Below are 19,112 nucleotides of genomic sequence, written 5' to 3' on the forward strand. Positions count from 1 at the left end.
ATTTACTATTTATGCTCAATACAAGAGAAAAAGTAGACAAGACAAATAACATTTATATCACACTTTTCTCCTGGCGGACTCAAAGGACCAGAGCTGCAGCCACTAGGGCATGCTCTATAGGCAGTAGCAGTGTTAGTAAAAGAGAGAGATATGAATCTACCTGGCTATCTGGGGTTCTCTTTGGACAACTGTTGAACACAAAAGAGAAGGCCATGTCTGGCTAAATATCTGTAAGCAGTGGCTGCATGGTGTAATGGATAAGGGCGCTGCCTCTGACAAAGGAGACCAGAGTTCAAATCTCAGCTCTGTCTGTTCAGTAAGCCAGCACCTATTCAGTAGGAGACCTTAGGCAAGTCTTCCTAACACTGCTACTGCCTATAGAGCATGCCCTAGTGGCTGCAGCTCTGGTCCTTTGAGTCCGCCAGGAGAAAAGTGTGATATAAATGTTATTTGTCTTGTCTACTTTTTCTCTTGTATTGAGCATAAATGGTAAATTTTAGGCCAGCTTTATATGGTACAGTGGTTAGTGTGCTTGTCCACCATACAGTGAGACCCAGGTTCAAATCCCAGCCAATGTGAGTTGGCTTTTATGCTACAAATCCTTAAAGGGAACCTAAACAGAGAAGGATATGGATTTTTCCTTTTAAAATAATACCAGTTGCCTGAATCGCCTGCTGATCCTGTGTCTCTAATACTTTTAGCCACAGCCCCTGAACAAGCATGCAGATCAGGTGCTCTGACTGAAGTCAGACTGGATTAGCTGCATGCTTGTTTCAGGGTGTGATTCAGCCACTATTGCAGTCACAAAGATCAGCTGGACTGCCAGGCAACTGGTATTGTTTACAGGAAACAGCCATATCACTCTCAGTTAAGGTTCCCTTTAAAGGAGAACTGTAGTGAAAGGTATATGGAGCCTACCATATTGATTTCCTTTTAAGCAATACCAGTTACCTGGCTATCCTGCAGATCCTCTGCCTCCAATCCTTTTAGCCCTAGACCCTGAACAAGCATGCAGCAGATCTGGTGTTTGACATTTTTGTAAGATCTGACAAGATTAGCTGCATGCTTGTTTCTGGTGTGATTCACACTACTGCAGCCAAATAGATCAGCAGGGCTGCCAGGCAACTGGTATAGCTTAAAAGGAAATAAATATGGCAGCCTCCATATACCTCTCACTACAGTTCTCCTTTAAGCAACCTAATGGTTCTATTGCATTGAGCATAAATGGTACATTTTAGGCTAGCTTCACTTACTACTGTAGTGGTACAGTGCTTAGGGTGACGTGCCCACCACACAGTGAGATCTGGGTTCGATTCCCAGCTATGGTATGATGTATACTGGTTTTTAAAATAGTATAATTCCCTGCCAGAAGAGACCCTCCTCCCTCCGGTAGAAGGGAGGAGGGAGATCCACAAGAGGCCAATTAAAATCTCCCTAGCAGAGTGTGTAGCAGCTGTCCCATAACTAATTAGTGTAGGCAGACAACTGAGTCAAATGGTATAAAGGACCTAGCTTGAAGGGAGGGTGGGCGGGTTCTCTAGCAGTGTGTTTGACAATAACATGTCTGCTGACAGTGAAATGGAGGGTAAAAATTTTGCTCAATAGAGCATTATGGGGGCGAATCGAACTTCCGCAAAAGTTCGCCTGATGCAGGCGAACGCGAACCCCCAAAGTTCGCCTGGAACCATTCGTAGGCGAACCGTTCGGCCCAACTCTACGATTAAGTATGTATTTTGCCTCCCTAGCCCACCCACCCAGCTGCTGCACCCTCCCCTCACCCTCTCGTCGCTCAGGATCGCGTCGCCCATGCCCCTATCCCCCGTTGAATGGTCCGTTTCTTCACTAGTGTGAAGAAATGTTCCATTTCCCATTGCCCGCAATGCTGCTGCATTTTTTTTTCTGGCTCCTCTCCGCTGGGCAGAACGGTCCGGAAAATTAGGGCCTGCAGCATTTTTGAGATCCGGGGGCCGGAACGTACCTGTACCAACGGACGAATGTGAATGGATCCATAGGTTAACATTAGATCCATTCACATCCGATCCTTTTTGTACAGTATACGTTCCGGAAAAAAACGCCAATGTGAACCAGGCCTTAAAGTGTACCCGAGCAGTAAAATAATACAAAAAACTCACATACTTGCCTGCCGAGGAAAGCCCCTGGATCCTAGTGAGGCTTCCCTAGTGAAGTATAGCTAGTGAAGTATTTATAGCTTAACCTGCTAGGCGGGCGGAGGCTGCCGCTCAGTCCCTGCTGGGCCGATTCTCATCAAATAAAAAGGAGCACACGCAGGCGGCACTTTGCCAGCCGCGTGTGCTACCAGATCGCCGCTGCAGCGCGGAGGTGCGCCGCGTGCAGCGGCGAAAGAGGGTCCCCCCAGCCGCCCGAGCCCAGCGCAGCCCTGCATGATCGCATCTGTTGCTTCTTTGCTGCTTGCTGATTTGGACTTTCATTGCCCGTGATCAAGAGGCTCAAATTGCCTGGAAACAGCGCTGCTGTTGGGTAAATTCTGACTTTCCTCCATCTCTGTGTTTGTCAGGATATTGTAATATTGTGTCATTGCTCATTGTTCAGTTAAAATTGTGCTACTATGTATTTGTTTGTATCCTGCCCGTTTATCGGGGTTTATGTACAAATTTTTCACTTCAATAATAAGCATTGCATTTAAAAGCAGTTATTGTCTGGTGTGCATGTTCTTTTGTATTATATTTATGTATTTGTACAACATTGCACCCTGAGTGGTTATACATTGGTCTTTTAGCTTGATGGTCTATTTTTATGGGTGTGCAGACCCTAATGTACATATACCCCTTGACAGATCCCCCTTATCGGAACAATTATGAAAATGTACCTTGAATGTGTCCTTAGACATGATGCTAAAAAAACAAACCTTTCCTTCAGCCACCGGAACTATCGGTTTGGCTTCAGGGTGGATCTTTTGAATGGTAGCCTCGCATTCTGTTATTGAGCCCGCAGGCTTCTTCACTAAATTTGACTTGCCCCGGCAAACACAGGTACCTCTGGGAGAATTGCCCGCATGAGGACAACTCTACTCGTTTCACCTCCCCGTCTAGCACCAAAAAAGTTTGACCTCTCAGGTCATGGTGTAAGACATGTGTTGAGGTGGGAACTAAGGAAGTGGCGGTGCCTAAAGGAATGTTGCACCGTTTCCATTTGTTCACCCAAACATCTCGAAGCTGCCATGCAAAAGATCCTTCTCCAGAAAAATCGATATACCTCCCCTTGTCCAATCTCAGTTGGACAGGATCTTTAAGCATCTCCCTGACAAAATATGTCCCCAACTGTCCTGATTGGACCTCTTCCCCCCTTATGTCCTGAGGCACAATATGTACCAGAGGTTGGGAAGACTGTACTCTCTGCAATCTTTCAATTAAGAGTACCTCTTCACTTACCCAACTAGCATGAGGATAAGCGGCTCCATATGGACTGTGTAATATCGTCCCCTGTTGTGACCCGTGTAGTGTGGATGGGGTTCCCTGTGTTGGCTTTCCCTCCCCCGGGACCGCTTTCCCCACCCTCTTTGTCACCTGGAAATGTGGCTCGATCTCGATTTTTACTTTTTGTTTCGAGAACCACCACCCCTCGGCTTTCCAGCCTTTACGTGTGTATGGTTGTTTCAGAGACGTACGTTAAAAAAGGGCGCCGGGAAAAAAGGGCGCAGGGTTTTAAAAGATAATCATGAATAACGTTTAAAAAAAATTGTGTTATATTTCGTTTAAAAATAATGTTTTATAAAGTTATAAATCATTAAATAATGTGTATAAAATCGGCAATTTTAAAAACTTTAATCTTCCCTGTTTAAAAATTTAAATTTATAATAACGTTTTATAAAACATTAATAAGAATTTTACTAAAGCTATACCTAACCCTACTCTCACACAGAACCCTCCCTGTACCTATCCCTAACCCCTAGACCCCCCTGTTGGTACCTAACCCTAAGACCCCCCTGTTGGTGCCTAACCCTAAGACCCCCCTGTTGGTGCCTAACCCTAAGACCCCCCCTGTTGGTGCCTAACCCTAAGACCCCCCTGTTGGTGCCTAACCCTAAGACCCCCCTGTTGGTGCCTAACCCTAAGACCCCCCTGTTGGTGCCTAACCCTAAGACCCCCCTGTTGGTGCCTAACCCTAAGACCCCCCTGTTGGTGCCTAAACCTAAGACCCCCCTGTTGGTGCCTAAACCTAAGACCACCCTGTGATAAGCATTAATAACGTTTTAAAAAAATATGGTGCGGTTTTTCGTTTAAAAATGCAAAAAAAAAAATGTGTACGGTTTTTCGTTTAAAAGTAATGTTTTAAAAAATATTGTACTGTTTTTCGTTTAAAAATAATGTTTTAAAAATGATAAATCATTAAATAATGTGTAATCATGAGAAACAGTTATAAAACATTAAAAGTCTCCGGGCGCCGCTTTTAAAACGTTATTTTTCTCCGGCGCCCTTTTTTCCTGTTTTATTATGGGAGTGAATGGCGGCGCCCTTTTTGTCCACCTGCCTCATGCGCCCAAATTTCCTGCTTCCGTTTCGGAGGCACTCTCTGTTGGTAGTTCCAGAGTGTGATGTTGTCCCCCGCGCAGAGGCGGGACAAGGTCCTCCAGCACCCAAGGCTGAGACACCAAAGTGCGCCCCTCCATCCCTGCCACCCCAGCTGTCACTCACTGATTGCTATTAGACTAAGAGGTGCCACAGGGCCCACAACCTCCCCAACACCTTAATATCTAGTTATATGGCTTGCAGTCACTGCCATGTATCCCCTTTTCTTATTTCTTTCTGCTTCAAACACAATTAGGAATGACAGCTGAATGAATTGTGCGCCCCCTCCTACACTGCGCCCTGAGGCTGGAGCCTCTCCAGCCTATGCCTCGGCCCGGCCCTGCCCCCGCGTCTCTCCGGCAGGAGAATTGACACCTCCTGCTCATTCCTCTCCAATCTGGAACCATCTCACTCTGGATAACCAAGACAAGGTACCCCTGAATCACACTCTCCACCTTTTGCATGTACCCATTGTACTGCAATGTACCTTTTAACAAAACTTTGGATCGGTGCATCGATTCTGGGAGTGTGACATTCAATAGCAGATTTACACTGCCATTCAATTTATACTGCCCGCACCTCTGACCCTTCAGACCTGTCACCCACCTTGTGCCATGAAATTTGTTTTCACCTGGCACAAGTGCTCTTTTCCTCCGTCCCTGCATGGTCCATCTGTGCCAAGCGGAGGGAGGTGTGAAAGGATTAGTACCTTTGTCACCAAACATTAACATGCTTGGGCCTTGCATTCTCATTAACCCGTTATTATACATGAGAATGTCCTCTCTTCGTTCTCCTAGGACGAAATGGCAACCTAGGATCACCATCAGCACGGTACTCTTCATTATAAAAGCACCACCTTGGGAAAGAAAAACATTAGCAATTTGCACTATGCTTTGCTCAGTCAGTTTTTTTAGTCGTTTTCCGATCTCAGGAATCTCGTGTTTTAGTCTCTTTCCAATGTCAGGAATCTCGTGTTTTAGTCTCTTTCCAATTTCAGGAATCTCGCTGTTCTCCAACCTCAGATTGGCATCTGGAACCTTTCGCTTATCCGACTGACATATCCATCTTTGCTGCCAGCACTGCAGCTGTCTCGAGTCCATATTGCCAAACTCCTGAAATCGAAATACAAACCAATCAATTCTTATTAATGATTTGGGATTCGCCCTGCGGCTTGTACTCTGTACACTTTAAATTGATCAATATATACCGCAATTGATCTCGTTGCTTTATGGTTCTCATGAACTCTGTTTACTCTTTTTGGTACTTTTTGGTAGATTGGAGTTAAACCTCTCTCCCCTACCTAAGTACTATCCGAAGTACTTACCTGTGTAAAATATGCTCCCGCGGACTTCACCTTTGGAAGCTCTCACCTCATTGCAAGCTCCCTCCACATCCCCCCCCCTATCTGTCCATGCGCGGCCGTCGCATGCACAGATTCCGGATGCCACACCTGTTGTTGCTTTGCAGGTGAGCCTGCAATGCTCTTACTCATTATCACATTTACTTCTCTAGAACCTCATTGCGATACCAGCTCTGCTAGAAGTTCTGTGTGTTGTACCCTCTGACCAATGTTTGCCATGCTACTACCCCCATACTACAAAAAAAATGGCTGCCTCCCTGTAGGAAGGAGCACTTTGCACTGAAACTACACAGGGTGCAGGGCTAAGCATTCCAGCGTCAAATGCCTGTATGCAGATCCCTGAATGCCCACGTGGTAGGTAGTCATATGGCAAACACCGTACTGATACACTGTCACTCTGTAAATGGCAATTCTTTCATCTTTATAATTGCCCCATGAACTGCTGTCAGTTCTTCTTCTTTGTGCTACACTTGATAGGAGCTGGAAAAAAACATACTCGACCAATCAGTGGACGGAAAAAACGCACAAAAACCAGCCCCAGCCCAGCATAGACCTCTTAGTCCAACTCTGGACCTGTCCACGACAAAAACCGGAAAAAAACGTTACCGCTCTGCAGCAGCGGCGACGGATACCTGGATTGGTCAACTCCCCTTTTTTCCCAACTCTGGCGCCCCCCTGATGCACTGTCCCCCCTTTTCTCTATTGGGAACTCATGCTGCACCACCCGATAAGGTGCCTCACTTAAAGGAATAATCCCATAAGCAACTCAGTAAAGACCCTTTCCTGATCTGCGCTGCTCCGTGTCTCCCTGCACCTAGCTGGGAAACAATTCCTATCCGTGACCATGCTAGTCTTACAGTAATAGCTTGGTGCACGTATTCTGGCATTCCTATCCCTGGACCCAGGCTATGGGGAAATATTCGAGAACCGAGATACTCAGTAGAATGTCTCATTATTTCTACCCCCCTTCCTTTCAGCTGCTCTGCCCGGAGAAGCGAGCACAGCCTGACGTGACGTGGATCCCCCCAGCCCCTCCTCCCCCTGCCATGACGTGTGGGAGCCATGACTCATGGGAGCGGGCCCTCCTCACTGCCGCCATTTTGAGTCCTGGACTGCCAGCTAAGATGGCTGCTCCCATACAACCTCTCAATCCTATAAACCTTAGGAAAAAAAACAAACTCAAACAGAACAAACATTTTATGCATAGTTACACACAGCATCGATACATATTACAGATAGTCAGCATTCCGCTACATCCCCTCTTGGATGCTCGCAAAAACCTAAGGAAAACAACCCCGCCTCAGCTGCAATTCTAAATGTTATACATCTTAGTATCACCCAGTGACGTGGAAATCTCTCTCACTACATCGCAGACATAACTCAGAACTGCCCGAGCGCGCTATACAACTCCAAACCACTTTAACTGTTACCATCCCAGCTATGAACTCCTTCTGAGACGAACATTTATCAGCCGGAGCTGACCAAACAACATTACACATATGCAGACATTTAGAAACATTTTAGCAGCTCTGACTGGAACGAGAGAAGCTTGCAGAACATCTCACAAACACCCCTAAAGACAGGGAAACAAACATGCTGCCCGGAAAGAACGCGCCAGAGTACAGTCGCACTTCACCCATTATCTCAGCTGTAGCTATAACTTACTTTTACAGCGACCCAGAGACATGGCTGTGCATTCCTGTCTCCCCAGCTCCCCGAAGAAAAAAACATCCTTCTAAACCTCATGGCTCACAACTGTCTCACACTCCCTCTTCTGTCTTCTCGTCTCCCCTCCTCTCTCCCCCTCATCCACTACTAACAGACTGAAACACTGCTGGCTTCCCTCTGCCGCGGGCCCCCCCCCCACATCTGGCATCCTTCCCAGTCTCTGGGCAGGAGGAGAGAAAAACAAAAAAAAAACAGAGAGAGAGAGAGAGAGAGAGAAGAGAAAAAAACTTGTATACAGCCTACTAACAGAACGTGAAGGAGGAAAAAAAAAAAAACCAGTCAACTTGTGACCCGCGAAACAAACATGCCCGTGACAAATGTGGATATAACCACTATATAAGCTGTAACATACACCACAGGAACATTTAAATCCAGTCCTATGTACGCTTTACACCGAAGCTAAAGAAATACGCAGACTCCAAACTGCAATTAACACAAAACACAGAACACATTATCATCTCCTTGTACAATAAAGATAATGCAATATAACAACGTAAATCATACATGCCTGATTAGCGGACTCATGGCAATTCATCAGCTTTCCGCAACTGTTCTCCGCGAAACTGATTGGACCCCGGAACTTCTGGGGGGGCTCCCACTCCCCCACAGCGGATCGACCTCTCGCAGCAAGTTGCCAGCTGGCCATCAGAGGGTTCCTTCCGATCCAATTTAGGCTAACTGCCGTGCACATGCAGTTAAAGTGTAACGTCCAAGCGTTTCGCCGCTGATATCCTCGAATTGCAGCCCGTGTGCTTGGCTCATGCACACCACTTATCAGGTTGATAAGCTTTTCCAGTCCGCGTCTATTCCGCTTGTGTCGCTGTGGAATATCTTGAAAACTTCGGCCCCTGGCCCCTGCCTGCTTGTATTGCTAGGCAGCGAAGGGTTTAATCGGCACCATTGTTAGAAACTGTTCTAAATCACCTTGCTTCGACACCATCAACTTCTTATAGTTGCGTCTCACAGACTGTGAGATAACTTGACTCTCAACACAGCAAGCAGGAGATAGACTTTCTCAGGCTTCTTCAATATTCACGTTATTTATTCAGGAAACAGAAATACAGATAGATACAGTTCATCATATCCTAGCCACGCCAATCGTCATGTTGCGTTACAAGCTTCTTGATTAAACTTCCTGCTGAAGTCAATCAGGTACCTTCTTTCTAACCTACGTTACACTAGACTACCTATGTACAGCATACATTATATCAGATTACAGAAAGAAATGAACATACTTAGAGGTCCCCGTCAGCATTGTGAGCTAGTGTGAAAGTAAGAAGCAGAGTGAGCTCCCATCGCTCACTCGGGCTTTAATACCGACTAGAAAGAGTTCAATATGACATCATCTTCGCCATCCCCTAAATCAGACTATTGGTGGACCCACTCGTGGTGTCATCATACACACCTACTCGATTAATATTCAATGCGGCTTTTGCCATACATACAAGAATGTGGTGTTTAATAAATATGGCTGATGTTTATTGTTCTAGTGGTGTACATCCCCAGGTCAGGGAGACCTGTGGCCTTGTCCATAGAACAGCTTCTTGGTATGTTCTAGTTCTGCTGACAGAACTGAAGATTTTCTCTCTAAGAGAAAATCCCCTTAAAGGGCAGGTTTGCTCCTCAAGCCTTTTTGACTAACTCAGTCCAAATAACTGAGGCCAACTTAAATTATAACAGAAAGCATAACAAGAAGGGCCGCTCATCGCGGCCTTTCTTGTTACTTCTGATCGCCGGAGGCGATCAGAAGTACGCATTAGGAGCGCCCTCTAGTGGGCTTTCATGCAGCCAACTTTCAGTTGGCTGCATGCAATAGTTTTTTTTTTTATTAAAAAAAAAAACCTCCGGTCGCCAGCCTGGCGATCTTAATAGAACGCCAGGCTGGGTAATGAATCAACCCCTATTTTTGTATTATTTTACAGCTTTGGGTCTTCTTAAAGGACCAGTATCGCCCAAAAAGTAGGCAGTTAAAATCTGATAGAACCGACAGGGTTTGGGCCAGTACATCTCCTCATAGGGGATTCTCAGGGTTTTCTTTGTTTTCAACAGCAAAAGTGTGCCCCTCATCCCTCCCACTCCAGCCATCCCACACGGATTGCTATTAGACTTAATCTCTAGTTATCTGGGCAATATTCACTTAGTGTAGCGCCAACACCACTCAGCCGCTAGTCTGTCAAAGGGATCCCAACCCCTTGATAATAGTAAATTGAAACAGAAAATGACAGACTGCGCTAAAAACAAAACAATATGTTGCTTTAATCAATAAATAAAAACTAGAAGGTTAAAAAACGAGGTTAATACAGACCCACTGAGGATCTGAAATGTAGGATGCAATCCAGATTTCACTGGGCTATAAGGACATAAAATTGAGGAAACTGTAAGATTAAAAAACGAAGTTAATACAGGCCCGCTGAGGATCTAGAATGCAGGATGCAAACTGGGCAATATAGTATTCACAGTATGCTGATTTCCGGAATTGATTGCAATTGCACTTATATACGGTGGAGCTCAGTAGTAAGTTGTCAGTGCGTTTAAGGTGAAAGACCTCAATGGTATGTGGAGATATGCCAATAGGATGTTAATGCGTCCTCATGAAGATCTTGTAGGGTTATAGTAATGAAAACACACAGTGCTTGAATTAATGAGTCTCACCCTTCCGGATCCGTGAGTTGCGCTGGAATGTTGTACGGGGAGCCGCTCAATCTCACCCGCCCCGGCCGGTGGCTGGGTGAGAGAGTCTAGACTGGTACTGACGTCGGGCTGGGTTAGCCCGGCTCCCTTGCTGGCGAAGGCTGTGTGGACTGAAGCGGTTTGCTGGAGATGGATTCGCCGTGTAGTCCTTGCGGTGCTAGCAACCGCGTAGCTCTGCCACGCCTCCTCCCCCTGTGGTCTGTGACGTCACACTTGCAGCCTCTGCTGACGTTTCGGGAGGAACGCCTCCCTTTCTCAAAGCTGGGCTGCTGAGGGGGATCAGAGGCTCTCTTTTGAAGCTTCGCCTGTGTGTTCATTACTGCTCCTAATCAAAGGCATACAGGTCCAGATCCTTGTTTAATCCATGTGGTATCATGGAATTAAGATTAAAAATCCATAGAGTCTCTCTCCGCGACATTTCTAATAGGTAATCCCCACCTCTCCATGGTCTGTCCACTTGTTCCACTGCGCAATATTTCGTTCCCTTAAAGGAACATCCATGTGCCGTTTTATAGTGATCTGAAAGGGGGTGTTTTTTGTTTCCTTTTTTAATGTTTGCACAGTGCTCGCTCAGTCTCTCTTTTAGAGCCCGTTTTGTTCTTCCTACATAGTGCTTCTGACAGGGACAGGTTAACACATATATAACTCCCTTTGTGTCACAATTGGTGATATCTCTAATCTTAAAGGTTTCTTTGTTTCCTATTGATGTAACATCATAAACTCTTTCTACAGGTGAACTGGACTCCCAACAGGCCCTGCAAAATCCACACCTCTTAAAGTACCCCTTCTTCTTCTTGATTCTAGTTGTTTTTTTAGTGGGTGCTAGTATATTACCTAAATTCTTGGTTCTCCTAAAAATCACTCTAGGATTCTCTGGTAGAATCAAGGTAAGGGAGGGATCTTCCCGTAACAAATGCCAATATTTTCCCACTATATTCCTGACTTTTGGAGCCTGTGATGAGTACTGCATTATTAAATTGGGTTGATGACTAATTGAATTAGATGGTTTATCTTTAACTTGTAATAGTTGACCTCTCTCCGTATTTTTGGCTCTTTCTCTGGCCTCCCCGATCAGTTCTCCTGAGTACCCTTTGGATTTAAATCTGTCTTGTAAAACATCTGCTTCCGCTTCAAAGTCTGACAACCTGGAGCAATTTCTCCTGAGCCTGAGAAATTGGCCACCTGGAATATTCATAAGCCATCTAAGATGATGACAGCTGTCCACATTGATAAAACTATTGGTGTCCACTGGTTTCAAATACGTTTTGGTTAGCATTTGCCCCCCTTCCACATAAATTGTGAGATCTAAAAAGTGAACTTGTTGCTGGCTGCACTCACTGGTGAACTTCAAATTGTACTGGTTATCATTAATCCACCCAATGAATGTATCAAGACTGGATTTGGTCCCTCGCCAGATAAAGAAGGCATCATCTATAAATTTCCTCCAGAGCATCAAGGAGGACCCGGGGCCCAGCGTGCCACGAAGCTGGGACTGTTCCCAATGGGACATATATAAGTTAGCGAAGGAGGGAGCAAACCGTGTCCCCATCGCCGTCCCGGTGCTCTGGAGGAAATATTGACCCTCATAATTGAAATAGTTATGCTGTAATATAAAACGTATGCTCTCCAGGACAAACTGGATCTGATCTGCCTTTAAATCTTGTGCTTCCTGCATAAAGAATTGAACTGCCTCAATCCCTTTCTCATGAGGGATCACAGTATACAAGGAGCTCACATCAATCGTACAGAGCCAATCTCTATCTTCCCAAACCTAGTCATCAAGTATCCTCAAAAAGTGACCTGTGTCCTTAATGTAACTTGGGGTGTTCTTAACCATCTCTTGCAAATATGTGTCCACATAATGGGATAAGTTGGACGTCATAGAGCCGATCCCCGATATAATCGGCCTTCCCGGGGGATCCACCAGTCCCTTGTGTATTTTCGGGAGATGGTAATACACGGGGATTCTAGGATTTTCCTCGTATAAATAGGCATACTCATCCTCATTGATGATTCCCATAGATTTAGCTTTCTCTAGCATAGCCTTCAGCCTTTTGAGGAATTTGTGGGTGGGATCCATCATAAGTGGTAGATAAGTATCGGCCTGATGTAATTGTCGAGTTGCTTCACAGTGATATTGCTCAATGTCCTGTAGGACCACACCTCCCCCCTTATCTGCTGGCCTAATCACAATAGTCATATCATTCTGTAGATCTCTCATTGCTTGCCTTTCTGTGGGGGATAGATTGTTTGTGAAGTAGGTTTTAAGTTTCTTAAGATCTTCCAAGACTAGGGTCTAAAAAGGCATTCATTGCTTTACTTGCTTCTTGAACTGGATTAAATTTGGACTTGCTTTTCAGCCCTGAATGTTTATATCCATCTGTCTGCATGGGATTTTCAATTAATTGTTGATCTGCCTTTTTCATAAAATATTTTTTGAGACACAACTTCCTCATAAACTTCTTAATGCCTATATAGGCTTCAAATTTGTTAAGCTTGCTGCCCGGTGCGAACTTAATACCCTTTGACAATACCCTATGTTCAATTGTGGAGAGGTTTCTATGGCTAAGATTGAATACTCCCCCCTCCCCCACAGGTCTATCTACATCAAGTGGAGTGTCTATTTCTTGCGGTTTCCTAGATAGCCCCCTCCCCCTCCGCCCTCTTGGCCTACAGTTATTCTTTTTTCTTTGATGTACTGATCTAACCTTTGTTGATGTGATTTGTCTGGTGGATTTTTTTTTTTTTTTTTTGTCTTGATTGTTTTGTTACACTTCTTGTTTCCCTCTGAAAATTTGGCATCCCTAATGTAAGTGCCGTGCGATAATCCAAAAAATGAACATTAGACTTTGGATTAGCCCCCAAGGCACTATATCGGTTGGAGGTGGGGATATTGGTACTTGATCCTACTGTCTCTTGCCTCCTGTGATCTCCAGTATGTGTGTATTACATGTTCGTGTATTTGTACTGGAATATGTATCTGCTCTATTTCGGCTGGGGGAATTCACAGGTGTTGTATATTCTGCACTGTCTCTAGGTCCTGTAATTTTGGAGGGTGTCCCGGTAGTTCTGGGATTGGTGGAATAAGATATTCTTGTAACGGGAATTGAGCCCTTATCATGAAGATTGGGTTCTAAAAGATCTTCCCTCAAGGGCATGGGGGGATCGACACTAGGGGACTGGGTATTGATAATAACTCCTTGACTGGCCTCTACAAATATCTGGGCCGTCGCCAACACTGAACCTGTATCCATCTGCCCACCCTCCCGGGGATTTTTGAGTCCATCGTTCAACTCTACATTATGGTTGGTCCCAGGTGCCTCATTAGAGATGTCATGTGGTGGAGGAGGGGTGTGGGGGATGTTGGGGGGGGGCCTCACTTAATGCATTATGTATAATGGGAACTGATGTCTCGTTCGGTAAGAAACTGGGTATATCAGTTGTAGCATTTAGTAGAATCTGACCTGAAGTTACTAATGAGAGGTCTTCAATAGAGGACACTTCCTCAAGACCTAATATTCTATCCTCATCAGGATATGAGCGTGTGGGGAGTTGGTTCTCTTCCCCATGTATGCCATCTCTTTCAAATTTCCTAATTTTTCGTTTAATTATATCGTCTTCCATATTCGTGAGTCTCACTTGTATGTTGGATTCTAAATTCTTATAAAAGTCGTTGTTACGGAAAGGTTCCAACTTATTGTACAGTTGTCTAATATCCTCTCCACTTTTCATCACATCAATTTTTCTTAATTCCATAATAAACTCCATAACCTGTATGGAGAATCCATGGAACATGCAATCCCATTCTAATTGTGCTGATTCTGATTGTAAGTCAAAAGATAAAGCTTTTCGGACCTCTAACCCAGGCGGGCATTTATCATGTAGTCTGTATCTTTCTAGGGTGTATATTTCCCATAGATTTTTTGTTTCTTGAGTGAGCTTTTTTTCCAATGATCGGCAGTGCGATTTAATAACATCGTTTTCAAATGGAACGGCAGGCTTTGTAGTTTCATGATTAAAAAACTTTTCCAATCGCTGCAGCCTATCTACTCTATACTGCCACAGATTACTGCTAGTGGATACTTCTATCTCCATTGTCGGCTGCTGACACTAATAGGGTGTAAGTTATAGTTGAGCAATATTCACTTAGTGTAGCGCCAACACCACTCACCCCGGAACTTCTGGGGGGGCTCCCACTCCCCCACAGCGGATCGACCTCTCGCAGCAAGTTGCCAGCTGGCCATCAGAGGGTTCCTTCCGATCCAATTTAGGCTAACTGCTGTGCACATGCAGTTAAAGTGTAACGTCCAAGAGTTTCGCCGCTGATATCCTCGAATTGCAGCCCGTGTGCTTGGCTCATGCACACCACTTATCAGGTTGATAAGCTTTTCCAGTCCGCGTCTATTCCGCTTGTGTCGCTGTGGAATATCTTGAAAATTTCGGCCCCTGGCCCCTGCCTGCTTGTATTGCTAGGCAGCTAAGGGTTTAATCGGCACCATTGTTAGAAACAGTTCTAAATTACCTTGCTTCGACACCATCAACTTCTTATAGTTGCGTCTCACAGACTGTGAGATAACTTGACTCTCAACACAGCAAGCAGGAGATAGACTTTCTCAGGCTTCTTCAATATTCACGTTATTTATTCAGGAAACAGAAATACAGATAGATACAGTTCATCATATCCTAGCCACGCCAATCGTCATGTTGCGTTACAAGCTTCTTGATTAAACTTCCTGCTGAAGTCAATCAGGTACCTTCTTTCTAACCTACGTTACACTAGACTACCTATGTACAGCATACATTATATCAGATTACAGAAAGGAATGAACATACTTAGAGGTCCCAGTCAGCATTGTGAGCTAGTGTGAAAGTAAGAAGCAGGGTGAGCTCCCATCGCTCACTCGGGCTTTAATACCGACTAGAAAGAGTTCAATATGACATCATCTTCGCCATCCCCTAAATCAGACTATTGGTGGACCCACTCGTGGTGTCATCATACACACCTACTCGATTAATATTCAATGCGGCTTTTGCCATACATACAAGAATGTGGTGTTTAATAAATATGGCTGATGTTTATTGTTCTAGTGGTGTACATCCCCAGGTCAGGGAGACCTGTGGCCTTGTCCATAGAACAGCTTCTTGGCATGTTCTAGTTCTTCTGACAGAACTGAAGATTTTCTCTCTAAGAGGAAATCCCCTTAAAGGGCAGGTCTGCTCCTCAAGCCTTTTTGACTAACTCAGTCCAAATAACTGAGGCCAACTTAAATTATAACAGAAAGCATAACAAGAAGGGCCGCTCATCGCGGCCTTTCTTGTTACTTCTGATCGCCGGAGGCGATCAGAAGTACGCATTAGGAGCGCCCTCTAGTGGGCTTTCATGCAGCCAACTTTCAGTTGGCTGCATGCAATAGTTTTTTTTTTAACTTAAAAAAAAAACGTCCGGTCGCCAGCCTGGCGATCTTAATAGAACGCCAGGCTGGTTAATGAATCAACCCTTATTTTTGTATTATTTTACAGCTTTGGGTCTTCTTAAAGGACCAGTATCGCCCAAAAAGTAGGCAGTTAAAATCTGATAGAACCGACAGGGTTTGGGCCAGTACATCTCCTCATAGGGGATTCTCAGGGTTTTCTTTGTTTTCAACAGCAAAAGTGTGCCCCTCATCCCTCCCACTCCAGCCATCCCACACGGATTGCTATTAGACTTAATCTCTAGTTATCTGGCTTGCAGTCACTGCCATGTATCCCTTTTCTTATTTCTCTCTGCTTCAAACACAAAAGTGGAATGATAGCTGAGTGAGTTGTGTGCCCCCTCCTACACTGCGCCCTGAGGCTGCAGCCTCTCTCGCCTCTGCTTCGCCCCGCCCTGTCTTGCTCTGTGCACAGAACTCTCAGTAATGACGAATGTTCTGTACAGAGCATCTGGCAAGGCCAAAGATGTCCCCACCAATTATAAATTTCAGAATGTAAAGCAGGGAGAGGAAACATTTTACAATTGGAAAACACTGACTAAATAATCAAATGTATATTGTTAAAAATAAACCATTTTATTTGTTATTTTCGCTACAGTTTCTCTTTAAGGGACACATTTAGTACAATTGTAACGTCATCCTTGTAAAATCTGTCTTTGTGTCTTGCGACAGGCGGCCTTACTGCAGTGATCTACACAGACACTCTGCAAACAGTCATCATGGTGGTGGGGGCTTTCATCCTGATGTTCCTTTGTAAGTATACCATAGTTAACTGGCTGTTTTAAGGGATGAAAGTGACTTTACAACCTTAAAGAGAATCTGTACTCTAATATTCTTACACTAAAAAGCATACCATTCTATTCCTTATTTTCTCCTGTGCCCCTCTGTGCTGTTTCTGCCACTCTCTGCTGCAATCCTGGCTTGTAATTAACAGTTTTAGGCAGTGTTTACAAACAAACTAAGCAGCTTGTGATAGGCTCACATAAACAGAGTGTGTGAGTTATACAGAGTGTGCAGGGGGCCTGCAGAGGGTGTGTATCGCTTCTATCCAATCACAAGCAGCCCTGCACATTCCACACATTCAAGCCTTAGCCCGACAGACATGACAGAGGAAAGGAGATAAGATTTATTACAGAGACAGTGCAATTAGGAAAGGCTGCAATAAGCCACAGCACATTAGAACAGGCATAGGAACTTCTAGGATAGAAGCACTAAGGCTGAAAATTTTGTTACAGAATCTCTTTAAAGTGTACCTCAAATGAACAAAAAACTACATTTCTGGGGCTTCCTAGATGTCCTCCTAGGCTGCCTCAATCCTCCGATAGCCTGTATGGTAAATCCGCCAGTCAGAGCATGCTCAGTCTAGTTGCACAACTGGCCCCATTATGCTCCCAATGCTCTGAATCTTATGACTTTGTGACTTAGCGGGCAGGCTATCAGAGGAACAAGGTAGCCCAGGAAGACAGAGAGGGAGCCATCGGCCTGAAACTGGCCGAAGGAAGCCCCAGCTGTGTGTGTGTGTGTGTGTGTGTGTGTGTTTATATGTATGTATGTATGTATGTATGTATGTATGTATGTATGTATGTATGTATGTATGTATGTGTATATATATATATATATATATATATATATATATATATATATATATATATATATATATATATATATATTACACATCTCCTAGGTATGCATCTGGCTGGTGTTGGCTCCGCCCACATTTCCAAACCTCATCACACAATTACTCAATGACCTAGTTTGTGAGCTTTGCGGTCTTTGGCTTCAATAATTTGCATTGAAATTACGATATCTGATTGGTTGGTTGTGTTTTGCGCATATGTGTGTTCCTACCCTGATAGTAGTAGGAAACCACATTTTGCTTACTGCAGATCTATATAAATGAACTGGATATTACAAAATTATTTAAGATGGCTGCTTCCAATATTATCTGATTGTGATGGGGTTAACTGTGGATTTCCACACAGATGACATTTCAAAGACAGGATAATAGTACAGGCAATAAAAAATTGTGAAATAAAATTTTAATTGCATGTGATGCCAGCCTGGAATTCTGCTTTAAGAAAATGTATCACCGAGGGCCCCTGCATGTGACTGCAGCTGTGTTACTCCTAAAACAATGATCCTTCTCAGAGCAAACCCAGGATTTTCAAAGTCTCCCTTATCCATGCACAATACAGTATAATAATGTGGTAGGACATCATGCTTGGTACACATAATGCAATTTCCCGACTGACAACAGGATCAATCAGGAGCAGTTTGGATACAGATAACAATGAGGACAGCCAACATTAGTAATAAAAGTGAAAGTGAGGTGAAGCATTCACACTGCAGGGCACAGGGATGTGCTCATACCTGACTTTAAGTTCCCCAGAGCTGCTCCATGCTCTGTACACACCCTGCTGCTTCATCCAAAGTCAACGTCAACTGTAGCATGGAAAGAAAGGGGGCAGAGCTGCAGACATTCTGGTGTCTCAACATGAGCCTGTCCCCAGACACTTGACCGGCCCTGGTCTGAGGGGGGATTCTGGGCAGCCGTAATCCCCCTCCAACACCCCCGCGTTTGCCTATGCTTCTGCATCCCTTACTATTGTCTAATATGATATGGGTGCAAACTTTTGCCATCTAATACAAAATTATGTACATTAATTAAGGCCACGTTTGCAGAAAGTCTTTCATTCTCTTTGGACCTTCTGTCCAGAGAACCATAGGAAGTAAGGTCCATCGCCAATATATGTATTACTATACTATATGTATTGCTATTCTATATCTCTGTTCATTGTTACAGCTTTTGATAAGATTGGCTGGTTCTCAGGACTGGAGGAACAGTATATGAAAGCCATCCCTAACGTCATTGTCAATGGCACAGACTGCCATCTACCCCGCAAGGATGCCTTCCACATGATGCGGGACCCGATCACCGGTGATCTGCCATGGCCTGGCCTTATATTTGGGCTGACCATATTGGCCACGTGGGTGTGGTGTACTGATCAGGTAAGTGGCCTAGACCCTAGGTTCTCAACATGTGATACGGGTACCCCAGGGGGTACTTCTGATGGTTCCAGGGGGTACTCAGGCTTGATATACTTAACCAAGAATAACAAATTTAGAGTTTTAGAAAATGATAAATCTTATTTAAATAATACCAAATTAGTGTTTTAGCTAAATAAAAGCAATAGTAAATGCTTGGAAATTGTTTAGAACCAATTATCATGTACTACGATTAAATATATATTTGTCAAGGGGTACTTGTGATAATGTTTACTATGCTAGGGGGTACTTAGTGAGTACAGGGCTTTA

The 19,112-nt window shown here is 44.4% G+C and overlaps 1 protein-coding gene across 1 annotated transcript in view; it reads left to right on the forward strand.

Moving 5' to 3' along the window:
• Positions 1 to 19,112, forward strand: part of LOC137522387 (sodium/glucose cotransporter 4-like) — a 101,287-nt gene that overhangs the window by 41,690 nt on the left and 40,485 nt on the right. The window contains exons 5-6 of the mRNA XM_068242432.1: positions 16,470 to 16,550; positions 18,601 to 18,806. Coding sequence (XP_068098533.1) covers positions 16,470 to 16,550; positions 18,601 to 18,806 — 287 coding nt within the window. The remainder of the gene's footprint in view (positions 1 to 16,469; positions 16,551 to 18,600; positions 18,807 to 19,112) is intronic.

This window comes from Hyperolius riggenbachi, chromosome 6 (genome assembly GCF_040937935.1).
Source record: "Hyperolius riggenbachi isolate aHypRig1 chromosome 6, aHypRig1.pri, whole genome shotgun sequence".
Taxonomy (NCBI): domain Eukaryota; kingdom Metazoa; phylum Chordata; class Amphibia; order Anura; family Hyperoliidae; genus Hyperolius; species Hyperolius riggenbachi.